General features: G+C 37.4%; 1 protein-coding gene across 2 annotated transcripts in view; it reads left to right on the forward strand.

Moving 5' to 3' along the window:
- Positions 1–22370, forward strand: part of CEP152 (centrosomal protein 152) — a 102943-nt gene extending 80573 nt beyond the window's left edge. Inside the window, exons 23-28 of one of the 2 annotated variants that reach the window (XM_089907264.1) lie at positions 4173–4340; positions 7873–7972; positions 8565–8668; positions 14282–14438; positions 14684–14787; positions 17228–22370. In XM_089907264.1, the coding sequence (XP_089763390.1) occupies positions 4173–4340; positions 7873–7972; positions 8565–8668; positions 14282–14438; positions 14684–14787; positions 17228–18267 (1673 nt within the window). In that variant the 3' untranslated portion in view covers positions 18268–22370. The remainder of the gene's footprint in view (positions 1–4172; positions 4341–7872; positions 7973–8564; positions 8669–14281; positions 14439–14683; positions 14788–17227) is intronic. The other variant, XM_022587158.2, reaches the window with a different exon arrangement.
- The last annotated feature ends 1427 nt before the right edge of the window (positions 22371–23797 follow it).

Here is a 23797-nt window from a genome sequence, read left to right on the forward strand (position 1 = left end):
CATGAATGAACAAATGTGTGATATTACTCCTAAGAAATGTGTGTCCTCTCTCCAGGTTTCATTTTGTATTAGAAGACAGGGTTGCTTTAGGCCCTCTTACTTCCTATCATTTCATGGTCTTCCCTCCATTCATAAGTGACTCTTATTATGAGGAGAATAATGAGAATTTTAGTAGAGAAGTCATGTTTTTATTTCCTGGCTTTGATGAGAAAGGGTTACACATAAGAGAATTGCCAAATCACTGAGACCTTTCCATTCAATTTATTGAAGCTTATTTCAACTATTTTTAATAGAAATCTTTCTGAAGTGTATTAAGCGTTTTCTGATGTATTTGTGGGCTTCTTAAGGTTGAGGGGCAGTGTTTTTATCTCTTCCTCTCCACCAGCTGTCAAAGTGAATGGCACATAGTTTGTGTTCCTTGAATATTTGATGAATTAATAATTTAACTTTTACTTTGTGACTTAGAGTTGTCAGTTCAAAAAGAATTGCACTGTGCTACAGCCCCTTGAGGTGTTCAGAGCTCGCTGAGGAATATGGGCTTATACTGTCTATTTACTGGGATTTTGAACTAGGAACTGCCATATTCTTTATAAGCTGCAGTCCTTTCAGGACATTGACCCCTCGCAGCCTGCTCCTTCCCTCCATGTACAAACCATAAGTTGTTTTTGTTTCTTGTCTGCTGTCTCCATTGTAACCTGGAAAAGAACTAAGAATTGCCAGAACAAGTCATATGTACAAAGTCAATAACCTTAGCTTCCACGTGTTTCTAATTCAGTAGGCATATTAACAGAGTCTTAGAGAATCTCTGCCTTTCCTAAGAAGTCAGTTGGCAGTTATTTTTCTCATTGCCCATCCAGAAACCCTTTTTCCTTATCTCTAGGTTCTAGATAGTTGAGAATATCTTTTTGCCAATGAGTTAAATGCTAATTTACCAATTAGTAGGGTAATACTATCTTAATTTGTATCTTGCTTCCTACGTTTCAATGTCATTTTATGTCTGTTGTTATGTTTGGAATAACCTGAGAATTACTTTCTAATTTGTGAACTGCATAGAAGTGAGTTTTAAATATTATGTGGGAGGTCCAATCAATATGAAAGAAATTAGGTTTGACTTAGGACAAATCAAACTATAAAAGGATTTACTTTTCTTTCTTTAATCTTTTTTCCCTAAAAACAAACACGTTAACAAATTCATAAGTTGGAAAGGGTTAAACAATCCAAAACATATAAAGTCTTTCATAATCCTACCACCAGAGAGTACCACTGTTAGTTGTGTGGTTATATTCTCCTAATATCTTATCATTTTTAAAACTAATTTAAATATTAATTATGAAATACTTGATACATGCAAAGAATATATGTAATACACATGTACGTTATGAACCTAACAACCAGGAACCCACTATTTGACTTAGGAAGTAGAACATCACCAGTACTGTTGAAGACCCCTGTGAGTTTCACCACAATTCCATCCCTGTAACTTCCCCACAATCTGAGGTAATAAATATTCTGATTTAAAAAAATCATCTTCTTGCTTTTCTTCGTTTTGACCAAATATAGGTATCCTCAGAAAGCTTTTGCTATATTTTGTTTGCCTTTTAACATTATAAAAATGGTTTAATACTTGTTTTAGTCTTTGTAATTTTTCCACTTAATATCAAGCTTGTAAGATTTGTCTTTTTAATGCATATAGCTCTGGTTCATTCATTTTCATTGCTGTATAGTATTCCATTGTGTGAATATACTATAATTTATTCTCTTATCAATGGGCATTTGCCTGCTTTCTAGGTTTACAAAACCATATCTTAAATGAAATATATAAATGCCACGTATGGTGATGCTTCATTAATCCTTTGATGCTCGTAAACTTAAATGGCACCATTTAAATGAAACTAAAAAGTCAGAAGAGAGCTAAGAGGGCTTCCCTGGTGGCGCAGTGGTTGAGAGTCCGCCTGCTGATGCAGGGGACACGGGTTCGTGTCCCGGTCCGGGAAGATCCCACATGCCGCGGAGCGGCTGGGCCCGTGAGCCATGGCCGCTGAGCCTGCGCGTCCAGAGCCTGTGCTCCGCAATGTGAGAGGGGCCACAACAGTGAGAGGCCCACGTACCGTAAAAAAAAACCAAAAAAAAACAGGAGAGAGCTAAGAATAATTTTTCTGGACTAATGTTTTTACATCAACATTTTGGATATTGGCCTCTGAGCCTGTGCCAATTTGTATTCCTACTTTATCCTATCAATTATATTAATAGTAATAATCTATTTCTGTATCATTTTTGAATATTACTTAAATTTTATAAACTCTATGTGTTACTAATAGCAATAGCTATTCCTTATTGTATAGTTGCTCCATGCCAGGTACTGTGCCAAACAAATTTTATACATTTATACCTCCTGACAGTTTTGGATCTTTTTTTCATTTGGAGATAATTTCAAGCTTACAAAAAAGTTGCAAAAATAAAAATAGTTGCAAAGAACACTCATATTCCCTTTACCTAGATACACCTATTGATAACGTTTTATTCCATTTGTGCTCCTCTGTGTGTATGTGTCTCTGAACATTTCATTTTTTCCTGAACCACTTGAGGATAAGTTATATACGTTATTCCTTTTTACCCCAAAATACTTCAGTGTATATTTTCCCAAAATAAGGATTTTTCTTGTATACCTTAGTACAGTAAATTTACCATTAGATGAAAATGTGTTATACAATTATATCAGTCTACTGTTTGTGTTCTAATTTTGTCAATTGACCCAATAACGTCTTTACAGCATTATTTTCCCACAGTACAGCAATCTGTCTGGGGTCAGGTGTTATGTTTATTTATTTATTAACATCTTTATTGGAGTATAATTGCTTTACAATGGTGTGTTAGTTTCTGCTTTATAAAAGTGAATCAGCTATACATATACAAGTGTTATGTTTAGATGTCATGTCTCTGTAACCTCCTTTAATCTAGGATATTCTTCTCTTTGCTTTTTATGACATTGATGTTTTCGAGAGACATTCTTCGCTCTCCCCAACACCCATCAACCCCTGGCTTTTAATAGAACCTTTTCCTTGTTTTGGGTTTATCTGATATTTCTTCATGATTTTGATTCGAGTTGTTTTCTTAGCTGGAACACTGCATAGGTGACATGCTATCATATCTGGAGGTACTCAATGTCTGTTTGTCTTTTATTGGTGAGGTTCATTTGAGCACCTGGTCAAGGTGTTGTCCAGTTTCTTCACTGTATTAATTACTGTGTTTTTACCCCATCACAAGTAATAAGCAATCTGTGGGGAGACACTTTCAAGACCATAAAAATGTCCTTCTCCTCATTAAAACTTTCCGTTATGTTTAGCAGTCATTGCTGAATCTTATCTGATCCAGTCTTTACTCTGGCAGTTGCAAAAGTTTTAATTTTTTCACCTCCAGACCTCCTTCTACTTTTACCATTTGGCACTTGGAATGTTGTTATCACTGAGAATCCTCCTCTCTAGTTTGCCTGTGTAGTTACTACCGGTTTGTTTATTTTTCTATTTATCTGTCCGTCTACCTATCTACCAACTTACCTACCTATCCGTCTATCCATCCATTTATCCCATTATCGTAGGATTATTGGTGTGACCCAAATTCCTATTTTTTCAATATTTTATAATTCATTACTATACTTAATTAGTGTTCACATTGTCCCAGATTCAGCTAATGGAGCCCCTTCAAACTGGCTCCTATGTCCTTGTGACATGCCTGTGTTTTTGAGTAATTTCTTAATTTCTGGCATAGCAAAATATTCTAGTCTCATCTTGTATATACCCTAAGCACTGGAGTCAGCCGTTTCTTGAAGATCCCTGGTTCCTTTTAGTGGGGAATTGTATTCAATACTACGATCTGAGCATTGGGTTTCATGGCAATTTTTAAAACAGATGGTATTATTCAATTTTACATATTAGAGAACTAAGTCTCAAGAGAGGTTAAGTAATACAACAGCTGGTAAATAGTGGAAACAGGATTTAAATTCAGGTCTCTCTCTTAAGCATCGTGCTCTTTTCAGTTACACTGTAGCCTTTAGTCATGTCATCTGGTTTCCTTTCCTTCCTTCCTTCCTTCCTTCCTTTCTTCCTGCCGCCTTCCTTCCTTCCTTTTTTTAGTCTAAATTGATACAAAAGTTTGCTATCATTTAATTTTTGCAGATAAGAAAAAGATCCTTGAAATTAAAGATTCATGCGGTGGACACTGCTTCCAAGAACTTGAAAAGGCAAAGCAGGAATGTCAAGATCTGAAAAGAAAACTGGAGAAATGCTATAGGCATCTTCAGCATTTAGAAAGGAAGCACAAAGCTGTAGTGGAAAAAATCGGAGGTTAGCATTTAAAGTAGCACTGCTACCAGTATAAATCTCTTTGATCCTTTTGAAATGTTCAAATGTGACATTGTAATTAATGTAGGCGCTGATTCTCTTTGGGGATAATTATAAACTAATTTGGACCTTATTTTTACTAAACAAATTATTATTATTGAACTCAAGAGGAAAATTGGAGCTCTGATTAAAAGGTCACATTCCTTCTTTTTTTGATTGAATAGCTTCTGAGTGCTCAATATGTGTCAAGCAGCATTGTAGGCACTGGGGATACAGCATTGAAGACGTCAGACAAAATTCCACTTTTGATGCAGGTGCACAGGACTCTGTTCTCTGCCTTCAAGAAGCTTACCATTAAGTGAGGAGAACTGAAAATAGATTAATAAATAATTTCAGCTGAGCATCTGGCCGTATGTTCGTGTAAACCTGGAAGAAAGGATGTTAATTAACTTTTCCTCCTATTAAAGTTAAGGAAGACTTGACTTAGCCTTGAAAGATGAAGGTGTTTGCCAAAGAGAACAGCATTCTAGGCAGCGGGAGAAGACCTCACCCAAGGCATATGGGTCTGATCTGGCCTCCTTTCCGCCCATTCTTCACAACAGTGTCAGGAAATTATCTAAGAGGGATATGTTCTGCCATTTCCTATTGCCCTTTTGAAGAAGGGAGGCTATTGGGCTCATGAGGCTGCTCCCTCTTACCTTTCACTGTTGCCTTGTATCCTTTATATGTGTGCTTTATATTCTTTACATTTGAAATATTTCAGATGCTTCAGCTGGTCAGCGATTTTCTTCTACTGCTGGAGCTTGAATACAATATTATCATTCTGTCCTACACTTTCCCCTCTCATTCTCGTTTTGGTCTAACTCTTCCTCATCCTTTAGGATTCAACTGAGAAGATACCTTATCTGCAGAGCCTTGATTTTCCCCAGTCTGGGTTAGACGGGCCGCTCCTATGAGGCCCCAGAGCACTTGGCTCTTCCTCAATTAACATTCTGCATTTCACTTTTTGGTTACTTGCCCACTATCTTTTTTAACCTATAAATTTCTTGAGAATAAGGAATTATCTTTGTTCTTCCTTATAGTCATGGTGCCCATTACATACCAGACAGTAATAAATGTTTGAATGAATGAAGGACTGAATGCAAGGGTCTCAAATAATGTGTCATCCAGGAAAGACCAGACAGATAGGTTCACTTTCTTTTTCTGCATTCACCTCTGTCACTTTCCTGGACACCAGTTATCTCTTTCTGCTTCCAGTCTCGCCCCTCCAATCCATTCTCCATCAGGCAGCTAGAGCGACTTTTTTTTTTTGTCTTCTGGTGTCTGATTTATTCTGAGTGCACAATTAGTGTTGCTTTATTTCAGTTTCTGGCTATTTGACACGCAGTTTAGATACAGGCTCTGTTAATGACATACTTCCTGAATCAACCTTTTTGAGATATTATTATTACAATTATTAGGATATTTTCTATTCAAAAAACAAAACTGAAGACAACAGTTTAAAATCCCCAAAGACATTCTAGATGCATAAGTAATACATAAAGACTCTACCAGTTGGAGAATTTCTGAAGGAATAGAGCCACCTTTTAAAAAAGCAAATTGGATCGTCACACTGTCTTGTTTCAAGGCTTCAGTGACTTGTCTGGCTCTCGGTATGAAATACAAACACTTTAACATAGAGTTTAAGAAGCCCTTCATGATCTCACATCTGCCAGCCCCTCAGCCTTGTTCCCCAACTGCCCCTGCCCAGCCCTCTTATTCTCTAATAGAGCTGTGGTAGGGGTTTCATTGTCTCTTTTCTCCGAGTCTCTTTGCATCTCTTCCTTTACCCCACCGTCTGTCTTCCCATCGGGTCACATTGCCTGGCTAACCCTACTCATCAAAGCCCTGGCTCATGCCTTCCTCAGAGAGGCTTTCCTAACTACCCCAGACTTGGTCAGGTTCCTCCGTTAGACATTCTCCACAGCTCCTATGAGTTTTATAACATTCATGAGCTTGCCATTATTTATTGTCTCTATTCTCCTTTGGAGTGTGATGGCGACAAGGATGAAATCCTGTCCTAGCACTTAGCACGGTACCTGGCATCATAGCACACTCAGTAAATCTTGTTGCCCAAGAGCAGCCACCTACTCCCACCTACTGCTTGCTAAGTCTGCTAGACATAGATGATAATTACTTTAAGGAAAGAAAGGGTTTTAGGAATTTTGAGATAAAAAACAACAGAGTTCCCGTGGTGATTGCTTAGGTCTTTAATAGAGGCCAGAGAGTAAATTTGTCCAACTGTGGATGTAGATACAGTGTGGCTATTGTAAATTTGATGAAAATCTGTTTTACATAATAAAATGACAAGGGCAGTTGGATGTGATTATTCTTTATAAAAATATTTAGCACCATATGATTGTGATCATTGTGATCATACGGTAGTTATTCTACATAGTGCTTTTTGAGGCTGATAACTTCTATAATTCGTGGACTTAGAAATAATCCAACGAAGTTGATAGTTAGCTCAAAACAGCAGGCTGATAAAAGGAGTCAGGGTCAGAATTTAAGTCATTTGATAGTTTGATTTCAGTGTTTGTCTTAATGGAAATCTATTAGTTGATAATATTTTTGTTATTGTTTTTTGTTTCTTAAATTCCATTTTCCACTGTCATGGGAGCATTTATTGAAAAGTGATGGAGTAAGAGTGAGTGGTTTAGAAATATACAAGCTATATCCATCACTGGGGGAACAGACTGATTCATTCCCCAACTTATAGGGTGTGTTGAAAGGGTGGCGTAGCAGGAAATATGGGGTGCCATGTTCATAGGTATTAAATGTTGATATTGCCAGGCCTTGTATAAGGTGCTGTTCACTTACTATATTATTTCCATTATAATCTTCAAGGTAGGTGATACTATCCCCACTTTACATATGAAAAAACTCAGGTTCAGAAAGATTAAGTAATTTGCCTAAGCTCATCCAGCTGGTTAGAAGAAAAGCTAGGATTTAAACCCGTGTCTCTCTGACTCTGAAATTCATGCTTTGTTCTCTCTACCACATGGACTCCGTCAGTCTCCTCATCTTCTTTTTAAAAGTTCAAAGAATTGAACATCTTACATTATTTCTGAAAATGGCACCTAGTTAAGCTTAATATTTTTTAAATTTTGTATTGAGGTACTTGTTCAATGATCATTTATATGAGCATAGACTGTATACCAGGGTCCATGAGGGACATGGAATTAGGAAACCTACTATGTTTCTAAATAAAGCCTTTAGTCTAACTGGAAAACAAAACACATGCATATAAAACAATTGGAAATTTATTCCAGGACAGTGTGTAACCCAGAACAAGATGAAAATGGAATATAGATTTAAAGTGCTGAGAAAATAGAACAGGGAGTGGTCAGATTAGGGTTCATCAGGGAATGAATGACACAGGGAGCAAATGGAAATGTTTCAGTCTCCTTTATAGAAATTTGTGCTGGTAATTTAAGGGAAAGACTGAGAGAAAAAGAGATTAATTGACCAATATACTATAAACTTTCTTTTTTAGAAGAGAATAGTAAAGTTGTTGAAGAATTATTAGAAGAAAACAATGACATGAAGAATAAATTGGAAGAACTGAGAACACTTTGTAAAACACTACCACCAAGGTAGGCTTTTACTATTACAAAGAAATCGTTTATTTCTGAGTACCTTTGCTTTTTGTTTTTAAATATCAGTCGTATCAATAATATCATACCAAGAATATCAGTTACTTTTATTGTTACATAGCAAAAAGTATAAAAAAGAAGAAAATCTTCTAAAACCCTGTCCCCAGAAGATATCCTTTATTTAGTATATGTGCTGCCGAAGCGAGCACTTTACCCTTTATTTAAGCCCTTTTATACACACACAACATGTACACATGTTTTAAAAATTGAGATTATCGTATAAGCTATTTTGTAACCTTTTGTTAATATTATAAGATAAACGCTTCCTCCGTGTCATTGGATATACTCCTATAATGTGCTTTTCAATAGCTGCATAGATTTTCATCATGGGGATTTATCATGATTTATTTAAGTAACTGTAACACAAGTTGTTGGCATTTTTCTCCTAACTAATTATAATAAAGATCCTCGTATGTGAATTTTTTAGCACATCTTAGCTTATTTTATTGGAATATATATGTATATATATATATTTTCAAGTTACATTTTTCACTTAAAATCTCTGTTTTTGCAATCTTTGGTTTGTTTTTAGGTCACTGTCAGAAGGGGCCATTGAACATTCTTGCCTGCCATGCAATGCGGTGGCCTTGGAAGAACTTCGTGGGCAGTACATTAAAGCTGTAAAAAAAATTAAGCGTAAGTCCCTAAAGAGATTCCAAAGATTTTAAGGTGGTTTGGGTCTTTTTTGTAACCAGCAGTAGTAATTTTGGGGAATTTTCTGAACTACCTTGTTCTTACCTGCTTTTAGAAGAGATCACTGATAGCTTTTCTAAGTTATGTAGATGATTTTACCCAAGTAAATTTGGAGTTTGCCCCCCAAATTTTGGAAGTGGCACAAGGATAGAGCTATTTTTATATTGTTAATTATCCTGGGGTTTTTTTTTGGACACTGATATATATATTTTTAAAGTATAATTGACATATACCACTATATTCGTTTCAGGTGTATAACATAATGGTTTGATATTTGTATGTGATCACCACAATGTCTAGTTTCCCCATCACCATACAAAGTTACAAAATATACAACACAGTAGTAGTTCCCCCTTATCTGAGGATTTGCTTTTGTGGTTTCGGTTATCTGTGGTCAACTGGAGTCAGAAAACATTAAGTGGAAAATTCCAGAAATAAATAGTTAGTAAGTGTTAAACTGTGGGCCATTCTGAGTAGCATGATGAAATCTCATGCCATCCTGCTACATCTGCCTCCAGATATGAATCATCTCTTTGCCCAGCATATCCTGCCTGTTAGTCAGTTAGTAGCCACCTTGATTACCAGATCCACTGTATCACAGTGCTTGTGTTCGTCACCCCTCTTTTACTTAATAAAGCCCTCAAACTACAAGAGTAGTGATGCTGACAGTTCATCTATGCCAAAAAGAAGCCGTAAAGTGCTTCCTTTAAGTGAAAAGGTGAAAGTTCTTGACTTAATAAGGAAAGAAAAAAACAATCATATGGTGAGGTTGCTGATCTACAGTAAGAACAAATCTTCTATCCGAGAAATTGTGAAAAGAAAGAAAATAAAAGTGTATGCTAGTTTTGCTGTCACACGTCAAACTGCAAAAGTTACGGGCACAGTGAATGATTAGTGCTTAGTTAAAATGGAAAAGACATTAAATATGTACAATAAGATATTTTGAGAGAGATCACATTCAAATAACTTTGTTAAAATATATTGTTAAGGGCTTCCCTGGTGGCGCAGTGGTTGAGAGTTCGCCTGCCGATGCAGGGGACACGGGTTTGTGCCCCGGTCCGGGAAGATCCCACATGCCGCAGAGCGGCTGGGCCTGTGAGTCATGGCCGCTGAGCCTGCGCGTCCGGAGCCTGTGCCCCGCAACGGGAGAGGCCACAACAGTGAGAGGCCCGCATACCACAAAAAATAAATAAATAAATAAAATAAAATAAAATATATTGTTAAAATTGCTCTATTTTATTATTAATTATTGTTAATCTCTTACTGTGCTTAATTTATAAAATAAATGTTATGACATGTATGTATGTATAGGAAAAAATGTAGTATATTTAGGGTTCAGTACTTGGTTTCAGGCATCTATTAGGGGTCTTGGAATGTATCCCCTGCGGAAAAGGGGGGACTACTGTACAATATTATTCACTATAGTCACCGTGCTGTACATTACATCCCCATGACTTACTTAGCATAATGCCCTCAAGATCCACCCAGGTTGTCACAAATGGCAAGCAATTTCATTCTTTTTTATGGCCAAGTAGTATCATTGTATGTATGTACCACATCTTCTTTATCCATTCATCCATTGATGGACGCTTAAGTTGTTTGGCTATCTTGGCTATTGTAAATGATGCTGCAATGAACATAGGCACACGTGTATCTTTTCGAATTAGTGTTTTCATTTTCTTTTGGTAAATATCCAGAAGTGAAATTGCTGGATCATATAGTAGTACTATTTTTCTTTTTTTTGAGGAATCTCCATATTGTTTCCCATAGTGGCTGTACCAGTTTGCATTCCCATCAACAATGCATAGGGTTTCCCTTTTCTCCACATGCTCACTAACACTTCTTGGTCTTTTTGATGGTAGCCATTCTAACAGGTATGAGGTGATATCTTATTGTGATTTTGATTTGCATTTCCCTGATGATTAGTGATGTTGAGCATCTTTTCATATACTTGTTGTCCATATCTATGTTTTCTTTGGAAACCTGTCTATTCAGATCTTCTGCCCATTTTTAATCAGATTGATTGTTTTTTGTTGTTATTGAGTTGTATGAGTTCTTTGTATATTTTGGAAATTAATCCTTATTGGATATATAATTTGCAAATATCTTCTCCCATTCAATAGGTTGCCTTTTTTATTTTGTTGATGGTTTCCTTTGCTCTGCAGAGCATTTCAGTTTGATGTAGTCCCACTTGTTTATTTTTGTATATATTGCTACTGCTTTTGGAGTTAGATCCAAAAAAATATCACTAAGACCAATGTCAGTGAGCTTACTGCCAGTGTTTTCCTCTAGGAGTTTTATAGTTTCTGGTCTTACAATCAAGTCCTTAATCCATTTTGAGTTGATTTTGTTTATGGTATAAAGAAAGTAGTCCAGTCTGATTCTTTTGCATGTGGCTGCCCAGTTTTCCCATCACAATTTTTTGAAGAGATTGTCCTTTCCCCATTGTATATTCTTGCCTCCTTTGTTGTAAATTAATTGACCATGTGTGAGGGGGTTTATTTCTGGGCTCCGTATATTGTTTCATTGATCTGTTTGTCTGTGATGTCAATACCAAACTGCTTAAATTACTATAGCTTTGTATTGTAGTTTGAAACCAGGAAGCGTGATGCCTCCAGCCTTTGTTGTTCTTTTTCAAGATTGTTTTGGCTATTTGGGATCTTTTGTGGTTCCACACAAATTTTAGGAATTTGCTAAGCTACTCCAGCTTTCTTTTGGTTTCCATTTGCATGAAACATTTTTCCATCCCTTCCCTTTTAGCCTGTATATGTCCTTACATCTGAAGTGAGTCTCTTTAACATTTCTTGTATTTCCTATTTTTCTGTTGAAGTTCTCTCTGTGTTCATTCTTATTGGTGAGCGTCTTTATGACCATTACTTTGAACTCTTTATCAGGGAAGTTACTTACATCCCTTTCATTAAGGGTTTTTTCTGGGGTTTTGTCTGGTTCTTTCATTTGGAACATATTTTTCTGTTTCTTCATTATGCTTGACTCTCTATGTGTTTATTTCTATGTAACAGCTACCTCTCCCAGTCTTGAAGGAGTGGTCACAGGAAGACTGGGGTGTGTTTCAGGCTGCTGTCTGTGCAGTGTCCTGGGGGTTGTAGCTTGCCAGGAATTCTCTCTCCAGTTGTTTCAGTCCTGTGGGGTCCAGAAATGCAAGCCCTCTAGCCACCAGAGCCAGGTGTTCAAGGGGTGTCCCCTGTGTGAACTGTGCACACCTGCTGGGTTTGGTGTGGTGGGGCTTCAGTGGAACACCAGGCTGGGTTTGGCATGGTGGGGCCACCATGGAGTCCAAGGGTGGGGCAAGTGGCTCTAGCAAGGTAGAGGGAGAGTGTAAAAATGGCGCCTGCAAGGGCCAGTACTAGTAAGGTAGAAGAGTACAAAAATGGTTCCCGCCAGCACCTCTGTTCCCTGGGAGAGTTCTAACAGATTCTGCCCTTCTGGCAGATGCTTTAAGATCAGCAAGTACATCTCCTTAACATAAGGTCTAGGTATTTTTAAAGCTGCTATTTTTGCACTGGGTTCCTGAGTTGAGTGAGTCTGTGTGTGAGTCCTGTAGGAGCAGAATCTCAGGTTCCTACAGCACTTTGTGTCTTCTGGACGTAAGCCCCATTAGTTTTCAAAGCCAGGTGTTTTGGGGGCTCATCTCTCTGGAGCAGGTCCTAAGGGTTGGGGCACCTGATGTGGGGCTCAAACCCCTTGCTCCTCAGGGAGAAGCTTTGTTTTTGTGATATTCCTCCTGATTGTGGGATGTCATGCCAAGGGTGAAGGTTTTGGCAAGATTGTGTCTCTGCATCTCCTACTCACCTTGATGTGTCCCCTTTGTCCTTTGTGTTGGGTGGCTCTTGGGCTAGTTCTCAGGTCTTTTTCAGAGACAGTTGTTCCATATGTAGCTGTAGATTTGGTGTATCCGTGGGAGGATGAGTTCAGGATTTCCTGTACCGCCATCTTGAACTGCTTCCAAGATTTTTCTTCTTGGACACTAATATTAAACTAAAAATTTCATAATCTTACAACTTAAATAACTACTACCAAAGAAAATGTCATATGAGTTTAAATGAGCAATTACTACTTTCTTCCATAAACTTTTAAGGACCATGAAAAATGGATGTAATTAGGAATTGTTCTGTTGTCTCTATTATTTTCATAATGGATTATGTCATAGATGTAAATTTATTTATCAAGTCCTGTAGTACTAGGTGGTGCCACACATCCTGCAGAACATTTCTCTGGTTTATGTTTTCCCAGTAGAATACCTCCTGGTTTTTAATTGCAATATTGCATAGTTGGTGTGTATGTCCCAGAACAATACCAGTGTTTACGTACAAGAAATGTATATTTACCTCCTAAAATTGCATTCATTTTAAACAGAATGAGTGGGAAAGGTCTCAAGTTCCAAATATAATTGGTAGATCATCAGAATCATGGTGGAGATGTTTTGAAAAGCCCACTCAGTATCAGTATAGAGAATGTGCTTCTTAGCTGTTGCCAGTACTAACAGAGTACATATTACTAGAAAGAAATTTACATTTTGTTAACAATTATAGTGATTGGAAAGTGAAATTTTAAGCTTTTCTTTTTCATCCTAACATGATAGCTTGTTGTGTATTTATGTGTATTGTTTTACATCTTAGAAGTTGGTTGGAAGTTTTGTTTTGACATGTACTCCATCAAAATTTTTCCCACTTGAAGTAATGAAAAATAGTCTTCCACTTAGCATTTTTGCCTAGAATGTGTAATTTTCAGGAAGAGCTTACTGATATTGAGGGAGATTCCTTTATGAGTTGGAATCCTTAATATCATAGGGATGATAATATTCTAGAGGTAGGATGTAGTCCTGGATTTAGGACAAAATGTTAACCTTAAATAGTGGTAGTTCCAATCAAAGCACACTGAGTTAAACATAAAAGGAAGACTTGAAAGCTGTGAACTATTTTTAAATGTAAATTTCAGGAGGCATCATAAGTCTCATCTCTCTCCCTGCAATAGCATTTTGTACGTATCTCTCATGGATTGTAGTATTATATTTAGTTGGATACTCATAAGTGCTGCCAAAAAATTGAATAAATAATGAAACATGGATTTTCAGAGCACAGGTAAACAGAAGAATATGAATCCAGCTCATATTACCTCATTTCTCTCTTTGTCTGCTTCTCTCTTCCCTTCTGCCTTACCCTTTCTGTATATTTCTTTTTTCTCTTGTCTTAACTAGACATAATATGTAATTGAAATGCATAAATTTCTGTGCCTCATATTAATGATAACTGCTTGCTTCAGTGTTTCAAAATATGACAGTTTCCCTGGGGGATATGCCATGGTTCCTTACCGTATATGTCTGTCATCATTGTAAAAGGACTTTTGGATTACTCCTGCTTTGAGTCTACCAAAATGGTGACCGGAAATATTCCATTTTAATGATTGTAGAAAACTATAATGTTTAAACTATACATCCAGTCACTTCATCTCCCAGAAAATTGGTCTGAAGTCTGCCTCTCCTGTTTTGGAAAAACTGCTAATAAACGTGCATTTTGTGGGGATTCCCCCCGCCCCCAGGTGATATGCTTCGTTATATTCAGGAGAGTAAGGAAAGAGCTGCGGAAATGGTAAAAGCAGAGGTATTGCGAGAACGTCAAGAAACCTCCCGAAAGATGCGCAAATATTATTTGATTTGCCTCCAGCAGATTTTGCAGGATGATGGAAAAGAGGAAGGGTAAGTTCTGTCTGAACAGTGTGTCCTGAGAGTACCAGGACAGCATGTTGTCATTTTCTAAGCATTTTCCTTAGCCACAGAATTACCTGTGTCTACATGATGAGCCATTAGGGATTAAGAGAGGCTTAATGTCTGTGCTGCCCTAAGTGGTGGCAGAGCATATAGGAAAACAGAAATCCTGGGGCTAAGGAAACTTATTTTTTCCTTTAAACTGTATTAATTTCATATTCTCGAATTCCCCACAGGGCTGAGAAAAAGATTATGAATGCTGCTAGCAAACTTGTTATGATGGCAAAATTGCTGGAAACACCTATTTCTAGCAGATCTCAGAGCAAAACTACACAGTCAGGTATGTCAAAATGAGTTACTTGAAGGATTTTTCTCTCCCTCTTTTTTAGATATTTAATATCTTTAGTATGAGAGTAGAGAATGTAAGGAGTGAGAGCTGAGTTATCCTATTGTGTGCATGTTTTACTTAAACTGGAAACTTACAAAAAAACAGTGTAGAGTTTCCAGTTCAAGTAGGCAGACTGAGCTTACCCACCAGCTTCCTCCTGCTGCTTCCATCCCTAGAAATGATAGAAAAGATTTTAAACGACAGTATAGAAGGAGAAAAAGAAGAAATTATAACTGAGCTTTTAAAAGTTACAACTGATAAATCAGAGGCTGTGAGAAATCCCTGAAAGAAGGCAAACACTGTAAACTGAAGATGGAAACCTCAGTTCAAAACTCCCAGAAGATGATAGTTACAAGTGGGAGCAATATTGAAACTGTTCTACGTGTGAAGGTGGGATGTTCCAGGAGAAGTAGTAAGCCTAGGGGATACCAATGGGGTAATTAGCTGGTATTCCAGAGCAGCTGAAACCAGGTGGGATTGCCCTCTTTATTTCTACTTATCTTTCTTCCTGAACCTCAGATTGGGCTAGGTAAGAGCAACAGGAACAGAGAGTCTGGGAACTGGGCAGTGCTCTAGGTGGCTAGCCACACCGAGGAGGAGCTGAGAGCCCAAATCCCAGAGTACCAGGTATCAGGTCTTTCTACCCTGCTTCTCATTCCTTCCCACTGCACTTCCAACTCCTTTAAACAAGCAGCAGATACTGTACTCAGTACATCTGAAAGATAAGCATTCAACCAAGAATTACCACATATTTATAGAAAGCCAGCACTGTGAAGAAAGATACCAAACTCAAAATAAGACAAAGCAAAAAAAAAAAAAAAATCCACAACAGAACTTATACCTAAAAAGATAGAATTAATAGAACAAACAACAGGACCTGAGAATGTTAGAAAAATACAGTATTCTCAGAAAGATGTAGGAGGATATTATAGAGGAAACTAACAATATGCTAAGATTTATACTGTTTTCAAGGAGAAGATGTAGTTACTGATAACTCTAGAGATTGCTAGAAAAATATAAGTTTAAGTATGTGTATAAAAATTTAAGGCTAACTAATAGAGAAATAGAATATATAATTTTCAAAGTAGTAGGGGTAAAACTTGGAAGAAAACGTTTCAATCTAATAATCTAGAAAGAGGAAAAATACATGTAGAAAGCACGGGTAAATAGAAAATAATAGTAGGTTGAAACATCAGCAGTCACACTAAATGTGAATTGGTTAAACTCACTTATTAAAAGACCACAATTTTCAAACAGTTTTAAATATTCTAGACATATGTTATTCCAGATAAGAACATTGTCAAAAATTCAAAATAAAGGGCTGGAAAGTGATATACCAAGCAATGCAATGTTGATATTAGATAAATTGTAGAGTTAAATACAATATTAGGTAAATTAGAGTTAGCATTAAACTGACCAAAGTGATAGTTCATAATGATAAAGGAGCAACCTCCCAAGAAGCTATAAATGAATTCTTTCTGTTCAAAATAGAATAACTTAAGAATATATGAATCAAAAGCTGATAGAAAAACATGAAAAAAATTAGTAAATTCCCAGTCACACTGGGAGGATTTGAACATATCTGTGAGGAAATGGGGTTTTTGCACTTCTGGAAAGCTTGAGGCAAAGACTGTTCAGGAATTCCCAAGATTGATGTTGGTAAACGTTCTTCAAATAAAGGCACAGAGATTATTTGTGTAAATTCTGGAATGGCGATGTGAACCGTGGCTATAAAAGGGCAGTGGCATATAACAAGAAAAGAGTTTTCTAGATTTGGGGCAACTGCAAATAATGAATAATGTCCCCAGCAGAAACAAACCCTTTTCAGAGACTTTAAGGACCAAGGTACCCTACTTTGAGATATGATGCCTCTGATTCTGTGCTGTGTGGCTGTTCTGCTTCTGATCAGATTTAGTGTCTTAGCTAATTAAATCGGAAACTATTTTAGCTTTGAGAAAAAGAGAGAAAGTGTGTGAGAGGGATGTGTGTGTGTGTGTGTGTCTGTCTGTCTGTCTGTCTGTCTTGGGTTGGGTGGGTTCTTCCAGCAAACTTTCTCCATCAGAAACTCCATATTTGACATCAGAGCAAGACTGGAAATGTTGCAGTTGGCTCTTGAAATGCTATACCAACTATTACAGAAAATAATACAGCAGGTGGATAGCAATAATAACATATTAGTTTTCATTAACAGAATTACTCAGCTTTATCTAATAGATATACGTAAAAGAATATTTTTAAATGTCCAGCATTGATGTATTTTCTTTGAGAATGATTAGAATATATATGCATCCCTTGGAAATATATAAAAACATACATTTTTTTCTCCTCTTTCAGTGTTAATTTTCTCCTAATTTTGTTTTCCCCTAATTTTGTGTTCCCTTGTATACAATAGTATTGCCTCTGACTTCAGAGATGCTGACTGGAGTTGAAAAATCAAAAAGAAATGATATGAATCAGAATATATCGTGTCACAGTGAAAGCAAATCAAACAGTATAAAAACTATCCCTAGAAGTATGTGTGACCAAGCTCCTAAGAGGAGGGGTGCCTGTAACTTACAAAGGCGATTAGAGGACGCAGAGCACGGGGACAGAAAGCATGAGGGTTCCAAAGTGTCACATCCAGGCTTTCAGTTCGGGGATAACAGTCACAAACACCTAGACATTTCGCCAAGGAATGTTTCTCCTGAGTTTGTTCCTTGCAAAGGTGAAAGAGGCTTTGGTTTGCACAAGAAGATAGACCTCCTTGGTGATACTGGCTCTGAATCACTCCAGCACTCAACTGCACACCCCTTTCTCGGATCCTTCAGAAATAAACCCTCACCTAGATATACCCCTAGTCTTCCTGAATCCGAGTCCACGCATATAACTTTTCGAAGTCCTAATGAGAGACTTGGTTTAAAAGTATACAAGTGTAATCCACTAATGGCAAGTGAAAATGCTGCATCTGAGAAAAGTCAAAGTTTGGGTGTTAAGGAAACTCCAGTAAAGGATGGAGGGGACCTCAGTGACTCTGTAGGCTGGCATTCCAACAGTACCGCTCTACCCTGCAACAGTCATGAAGTGTCATTTTTGCATGATAGGCCACAAGAAACTCTGGATATGCTCGACGAATCTGTTAATTTCCAACAGTTTTCAGCAGCAAGTCTTCCTTTAGATTCAGAGAAAAACAGTATGATTCATCAACCTATGAAATGTCAGAGTGGTCATGCTCCAGACCTGTCAGAAGAAACCACGTATTCCCCGCCAGGGAAGATCAGCATGACTCTTGGACACCTACCTCATCATAAGGCTGATATATTAAAGTCAGATTTCAAAAAGCTGAGCAGCACAGCACCATCTGCAGTGTGTCCACAGCCTTCAAGAAAATTAATCGCTCCTCTGTCTAACCAACAAGATAGTGGCTTTGACAGCCCATTTGTCAATCTAGACTAACTGTTATACAGTATTTAAGAAGAATCATTAATATATTGATAAGAAAACTGGAAGGGAAGACTTCATACTGAAAAATATTTGTGGGTTCTGCATATTTTGAGATGTTTTAATGATGTCTATCATATGAGTAAAGTATTCTCATAAAATTACTTGAGATATTAAGGTTGCCTTAGTCTTCTAAAGGGCTAATCGTGTATGTGTAATCTGCTTCTGTGTGGTGCTTGTATTTGGTTGCTAAACCACCTATTTTTATACTTATAAATTAGCTCTCTGTGCAGTGTTAAATTATTTAAATAAACTTGCATATGGTCTGTAGAATTGTTATGAATTATTTTTAAATTCATAACGTAGAAATGTTATATTGACATAATTTGAAATTCATCTAGAAAAACATATAAACCTTGATGATTCGTATGTATAATCAGCCAGATTTAATTTTTGAAATTAGCCATGTTGAATGAGGCTATAGATTTACTCTACACGTAGTTTTCCTGGAAATCTGTACTCAAGATTTTGATCCTTGCCTTCAGTTAGTGGAAAAGAAGTATTGCAAAGATTGCCACAAAATACATAGCTGTGTCCTGGCTTCATTAATTCAAATATTAGTCTGAATTTTTTTAGTTGGCATTTGCGTTATTTCAAATCTCCTGTGACACCCAGAGACTTTCTTTGTCTCTTTTATGGTTTCATAGTCTTTCCTTCATCTGAAGCATTACTTTTTTTTTTTTTTTTAGATTCTGCCTACTTTACACTAATGATTATCGACAAAAATGGTATTGTCTAATACAGTATTTCATGACTTTATTGGGGAATATTTTTGGACTTCACAATGAAAATGGACTAGGTCCAGAGAGGTCAGACATCCAGCAATGCATGGGGCAGTGAAGCATCTCAGTAAGTTGGTTCCCAACCTAGGAGTCTTTCAAGATGCCACACCAGTCATTCACATAGATGAAAAATCTGATTATAGTGATCAGAACTTGGAACTTAACTTCATTATGCTTGTGAACACCAAATACTTTTGTATGGTTTTAATAGACACTGACTTTTTCAGGAATATAACTGCTGGGAAAATGGACAAAAGATTGCATTTTGTCTTGCTTTGGAATTTGACTGGTTCAGTGTTTTGGGAAACTCACATTACAGTGGCAAAGGTCGAAGAGGAATTTAAGTTGCTAATTTAGCGCATTTATATCAGTCAGCATTTAGAGCTGTCAGTTCTGGATCTGGTACTTCATTACGTCTTCTAGTCTAGCTGTGTCTGAGCAGTGGCATTTTGAAAGACATACGATCTTACTCAAAGTTTACTTTCAAATTTCTTTTCTCCTGAAGGTGTAGGTAGGTTATATCATCGTTAAGTTTTGTCTTAAAATGGGTTTTACAAAATACTTAATATTAATGAAGGTGTTGGGCTTTATAGAGGCAAAAACCACTGTTTTAGAAGGATGATGTACTTACTACGACTACTATAATAGTCATGATGACTTTTTCACCAAGACCTTCTCACTTGGGTTACTCTAACGGGAGCCAGACTGGTCCTTCCACTTCTAATTGCATCAACCTCCACACCACGTCCACCCAGCTTTTGAGTGCTTTTTCTGAAATGAAAATCAGATCGCGTTACCTCCCTGCTCTCTGGTACTTCATCACCGTCTGGTATTCTTTTTTCTTTTTAAAAATTTTTAAATTTTATTTGTTTTTTTCTATACAGCAGGTTCTTATTAGTCATCAGTTTTATACACATCAGTGTATACATGTCAATCCCAAGCGCCCAATTCATCCCACCCCCACCCCCACCCCCTGCCGTTTTCCCCCCCAGGTGTCCAAACATTTATTCTCTACATCTGTGTCTCAATTTCTGCCCTGCAAACCGGTTCATCAGTAGCATTTTTCTAGATTCCAGATATATGTGTTAATGTACGGTATTTGTTTTTCTCTTTCTGACTTAATTCACTCTGTATGACAGTCTCTAGATCCATCCACGTCTCAACAAATGACCCAGTTTCGTTCCTTTTTATGGCTGAGTAATATTCCATTGTATATATATACCATATCTTCTTTATCCATTCGTCTGTCAAGGGGCATTTAGGTTGCTTCCATGATCTGGCTATTGTAAATAGTGCTGCAGTGAACATTGGGGTGCATGTGTCTTTTTCAATTATGGTTTTCTCTGGGTATATGCCCAGTAGTGGGATTGCTGGATCATATGGTAACTATTTTTAGTTTTTTAAGGAACATCCATACTGTTCTCCATAGTGGCTGTGTCAATCTATATTCCCACCAACAGTGCAAGAGGGTTCCCTTTTCTCCATGCCCTCTCCAGCATTTGTTGTTTGTAGATTTTCTGATGATGCCTATTGTGACTGGTGTGAGGTGATACCTCATTGTAGTTTTGATTTGCATTTCTCTAATAATTAGTGATGTTGAGCACATTTTCATGTGCTTCTTGGCCATCTGTATATCTTCTTTGGAGAAATGTCTATATAGATCTTCTGCCTATTTTTGGATTGGGTTGTTTGTATGTGTATTTGTTTTTGCGGTATGCGGGCCTCTCACTGTTGTGGCCTCTCCTGTTGCGGAGCACAGGCTCCAGACGTGCAGGCTCAGCGGCCATGGCTCATGGGCCCAGCCGCTCCACGGCATGTGGGATCTTCCCAGACTGGGGCACGAACCTGCGTCCCCTGCATCGGCAGGCAGACTCTCAACCACTGCGCCACCAGGGAAGCCCTGTCTGTTTTTTTTAATATTGAGCTGCATGAGCTGTTTATATATTTTGGAGATTAATCCTTGGCTGTTGATTCCTTTACAAATATTTTCTCCCATTCTGATGGTTGTCTTTTCATCTTGTTTATAGTTTCCTTTGCTGTGCAGAAGCTCTGAAGTTTCATTAAGTCCCATTTGTTTATTTTTGTTTTTTATTTCCATTACTCTAGAAGTTGGATAAAAAAGATCTTGCTGTGATTTATGTCAAAGAGTGTTCTTCCTAAGTTTTCATCTAAGAGTTTTATAGTGCCTGGTCTTACTTTTAGGTCACTAATCCTTTTTTTTTTTGCTGTATGTGGGCCTCTCACTGCCACAGCCTCTCCCGCTGCGGAGCACAGGCTCCGGAAACGCAGGCTCAGCGGCCACGTCCCACGGACCCAGCCGCTCTACAGCATGTGGGACCCTCCCAGACCGGAGCACGAACCTGCGTCCCCTGCATCGGCAGGTGGACTCCCAACCACTGTGCCACCAGGGAAGCCCTCTAATCCATTTTGAGTTTATTTTTGTGTATGGTGTTAGGGAGTGTTCTCGTTTCATTCTTTTACATGTAGCTGTCCAGTTTTCCCAGCACCACGTACTGAAGAGACTGTCTTTTCTCCATTGTATATCCTTGCCTCCTTTGTCATAGATTAGTTGACCATAGGTCTGTGGGTTTCTCTCTGGGCTTTCTATCTTGTTCCATTGATCTAAGTTTCTGTTGTTGTGCCAGTACCATATTGTCTTGATTACTGTAGCTTTGTAGTATAGTCTGAAGTCAGGGAGTCTCATATCCCCAGCTCCGTTTTTTTCCCTCAAGACTGCTTTGGCTATTCGGGGTCTTTTGTGTCTCCATACAAACTTTAAGATGATTTGTTCTAGTTCTGTAAAAAATGCCATTGGTAATTTGATAGGGATTGCATTGAATCTGTAGATTGCTTTGGGTAGTATAGTCATTTTCACAATGTTGATTCTTCCAATCCAAGAACATGGTATATCTCTCCATCTGTTCATACCATCTTTAGTTTCTTTCAACAGTGTCTTATACTTTTCTGCATACAGGTCTTATTTTATTCTTTTTGTTGCAGTGGTAAATGGGAGTGTTTCCATAATTTTTCTTTCAGGTTTTTCATCATTAGTGTATAGGAATACAAGAGATTTCTGTGCATTAATTTTGTATCCTGCTACTTTACCAAATTCATTGATTAGCTCTAGTAGTTTTCTGGTGGCATCTTTAGGATTCTCTATGTATAGTATCATGTCATCTGCAAACAGTGACAGTTTTACTTCTTCTTTTCCAATTTGTATTCCTTTTATTTCTTTTTCTTCTCTGATTGCCATGGCTAGGACTTCCAAAACTATGTTGAATAATAGTTGTGAGAGTGGACATCCTTGTCTTGTTCCTGATCTTAGAGGAAATGCTTTCACTTTTTCACCATTGAGAATGATGTTTGCTGTGGGTTTGTCATATATGGCCTTTATTATGTTGAGGTAGGTTCCCTCTGTGCCCACTTTCTGGAGGGTTTTTATCATAAATGGGTGTTGAATTTTGTCAAAAGCTTTTTCTGCATCTATTGAGATGATCATATGGTTTTTATTCTTCTATTTGTTAATACGGTGTACCACATTGATTGATTTATGTATATTGAAGAATCCTTGCATCTCTGGGATAAATCCCACTTGATCATGGTGTATGATACTTTTAATGTGTTGTTGGATTCTGTTTGCTAGTATTTTGTTGAGGATTTTTGCATCTATATTCATCAGTGATATTGGTCTGTAATTTTCTTTTTTTATAGTATCTTTCTGGTTTTGGTATCATGGTGATGGTGGCCTCATAGAGTGAGTTTGGGAGTGTTCCTTCCTCTGCAATTTTTTGGAAGAGTTTGAGAAGGATGGGTGTTAGCGCTTCTCTAAATGTTTGATAGAATTCACCTGTGAAGCCATCTGGTCCTGGACTTTTGTTTGTTGGAAGATTTTTAATCACAGTTTCAATTTCATTACTTGTGATTTGTCTGTTCATATTTTCAATTTCTTCCTGGTTCAGTCTTGGAAGGTTGTACCTTTCTAAGAATCTGTCCATTTCTTCCAGGTTGTCCATATTATTGGCACAGAGTTGCTTGTAGTAGTCTCTTAGGATGCTTTGTATTTCTGCGGTGTCTGTTGTAACTTCTCCTTTTTCATTTCTAATTTTATTGATTTGAGTCCTCTCCCTCTTTTTCTTGATGAGTCTGGCTAATGGTTTATCACTTCTCTTTATCTTCTCAAAGAACCAGCTTTTAGTTTTATTGATCTTTGCTACTGTTTTCTTTGTTTCTATTTCATTTATTTCTGTTCTGATCTTTCTTATTTCTTTCCTTCTGCTAACTTTGTTTTGTTTGTTCTTCTTTCTCTAGTTCCTTTAGGTTAAAGTTTAGATTGCTTATGTGAGATTTTTCTTGTTTCCTGAGGTAGGCTTGTATAGCTATAAACTTCCCTCTTAGAACTGCTTTTGCTGCATCCCATAGGTTTTGGATCGTCGTGTTTTCATTGTCATTTGTCTCTAGGTACTTTTTGATTTCCTCTTTGATTTCTTCAGTGATCTCTTGGTTATTTAGTAGTGTATTGTTTAGCCTCCATGTGTTTGTGGTTTTTACGTTTTTTTACATGTAATTCATTTCTAATCTCATAGCGTTGTGGTCAGAAAAGATGCTAGATATGATTTCAGTTTTCTTAAATTTACTGAGGCTTGATTTGTGACTCAAGATGTGATCTACCCTGGAGAATGTTCTGTGTGCACTTGAGGAGAAAG

This window comes from Delphinapterus leucas, chromosome 2 (assembly GCF_059928025.1).
Source record: "Delphinapterus leucas isolate spDelLeu-1000000601 "Yukka" chromosome 2, BTC_Dleu_Yukka2, whole genome shotgun sequence".
Classification (NCBI taxonomy): Eukaryota; Metazoa; Chordata; class Mammalia; order Artiodactyla; family Monodontidae; genus Delphinapterus; species Delphinapterus leucas.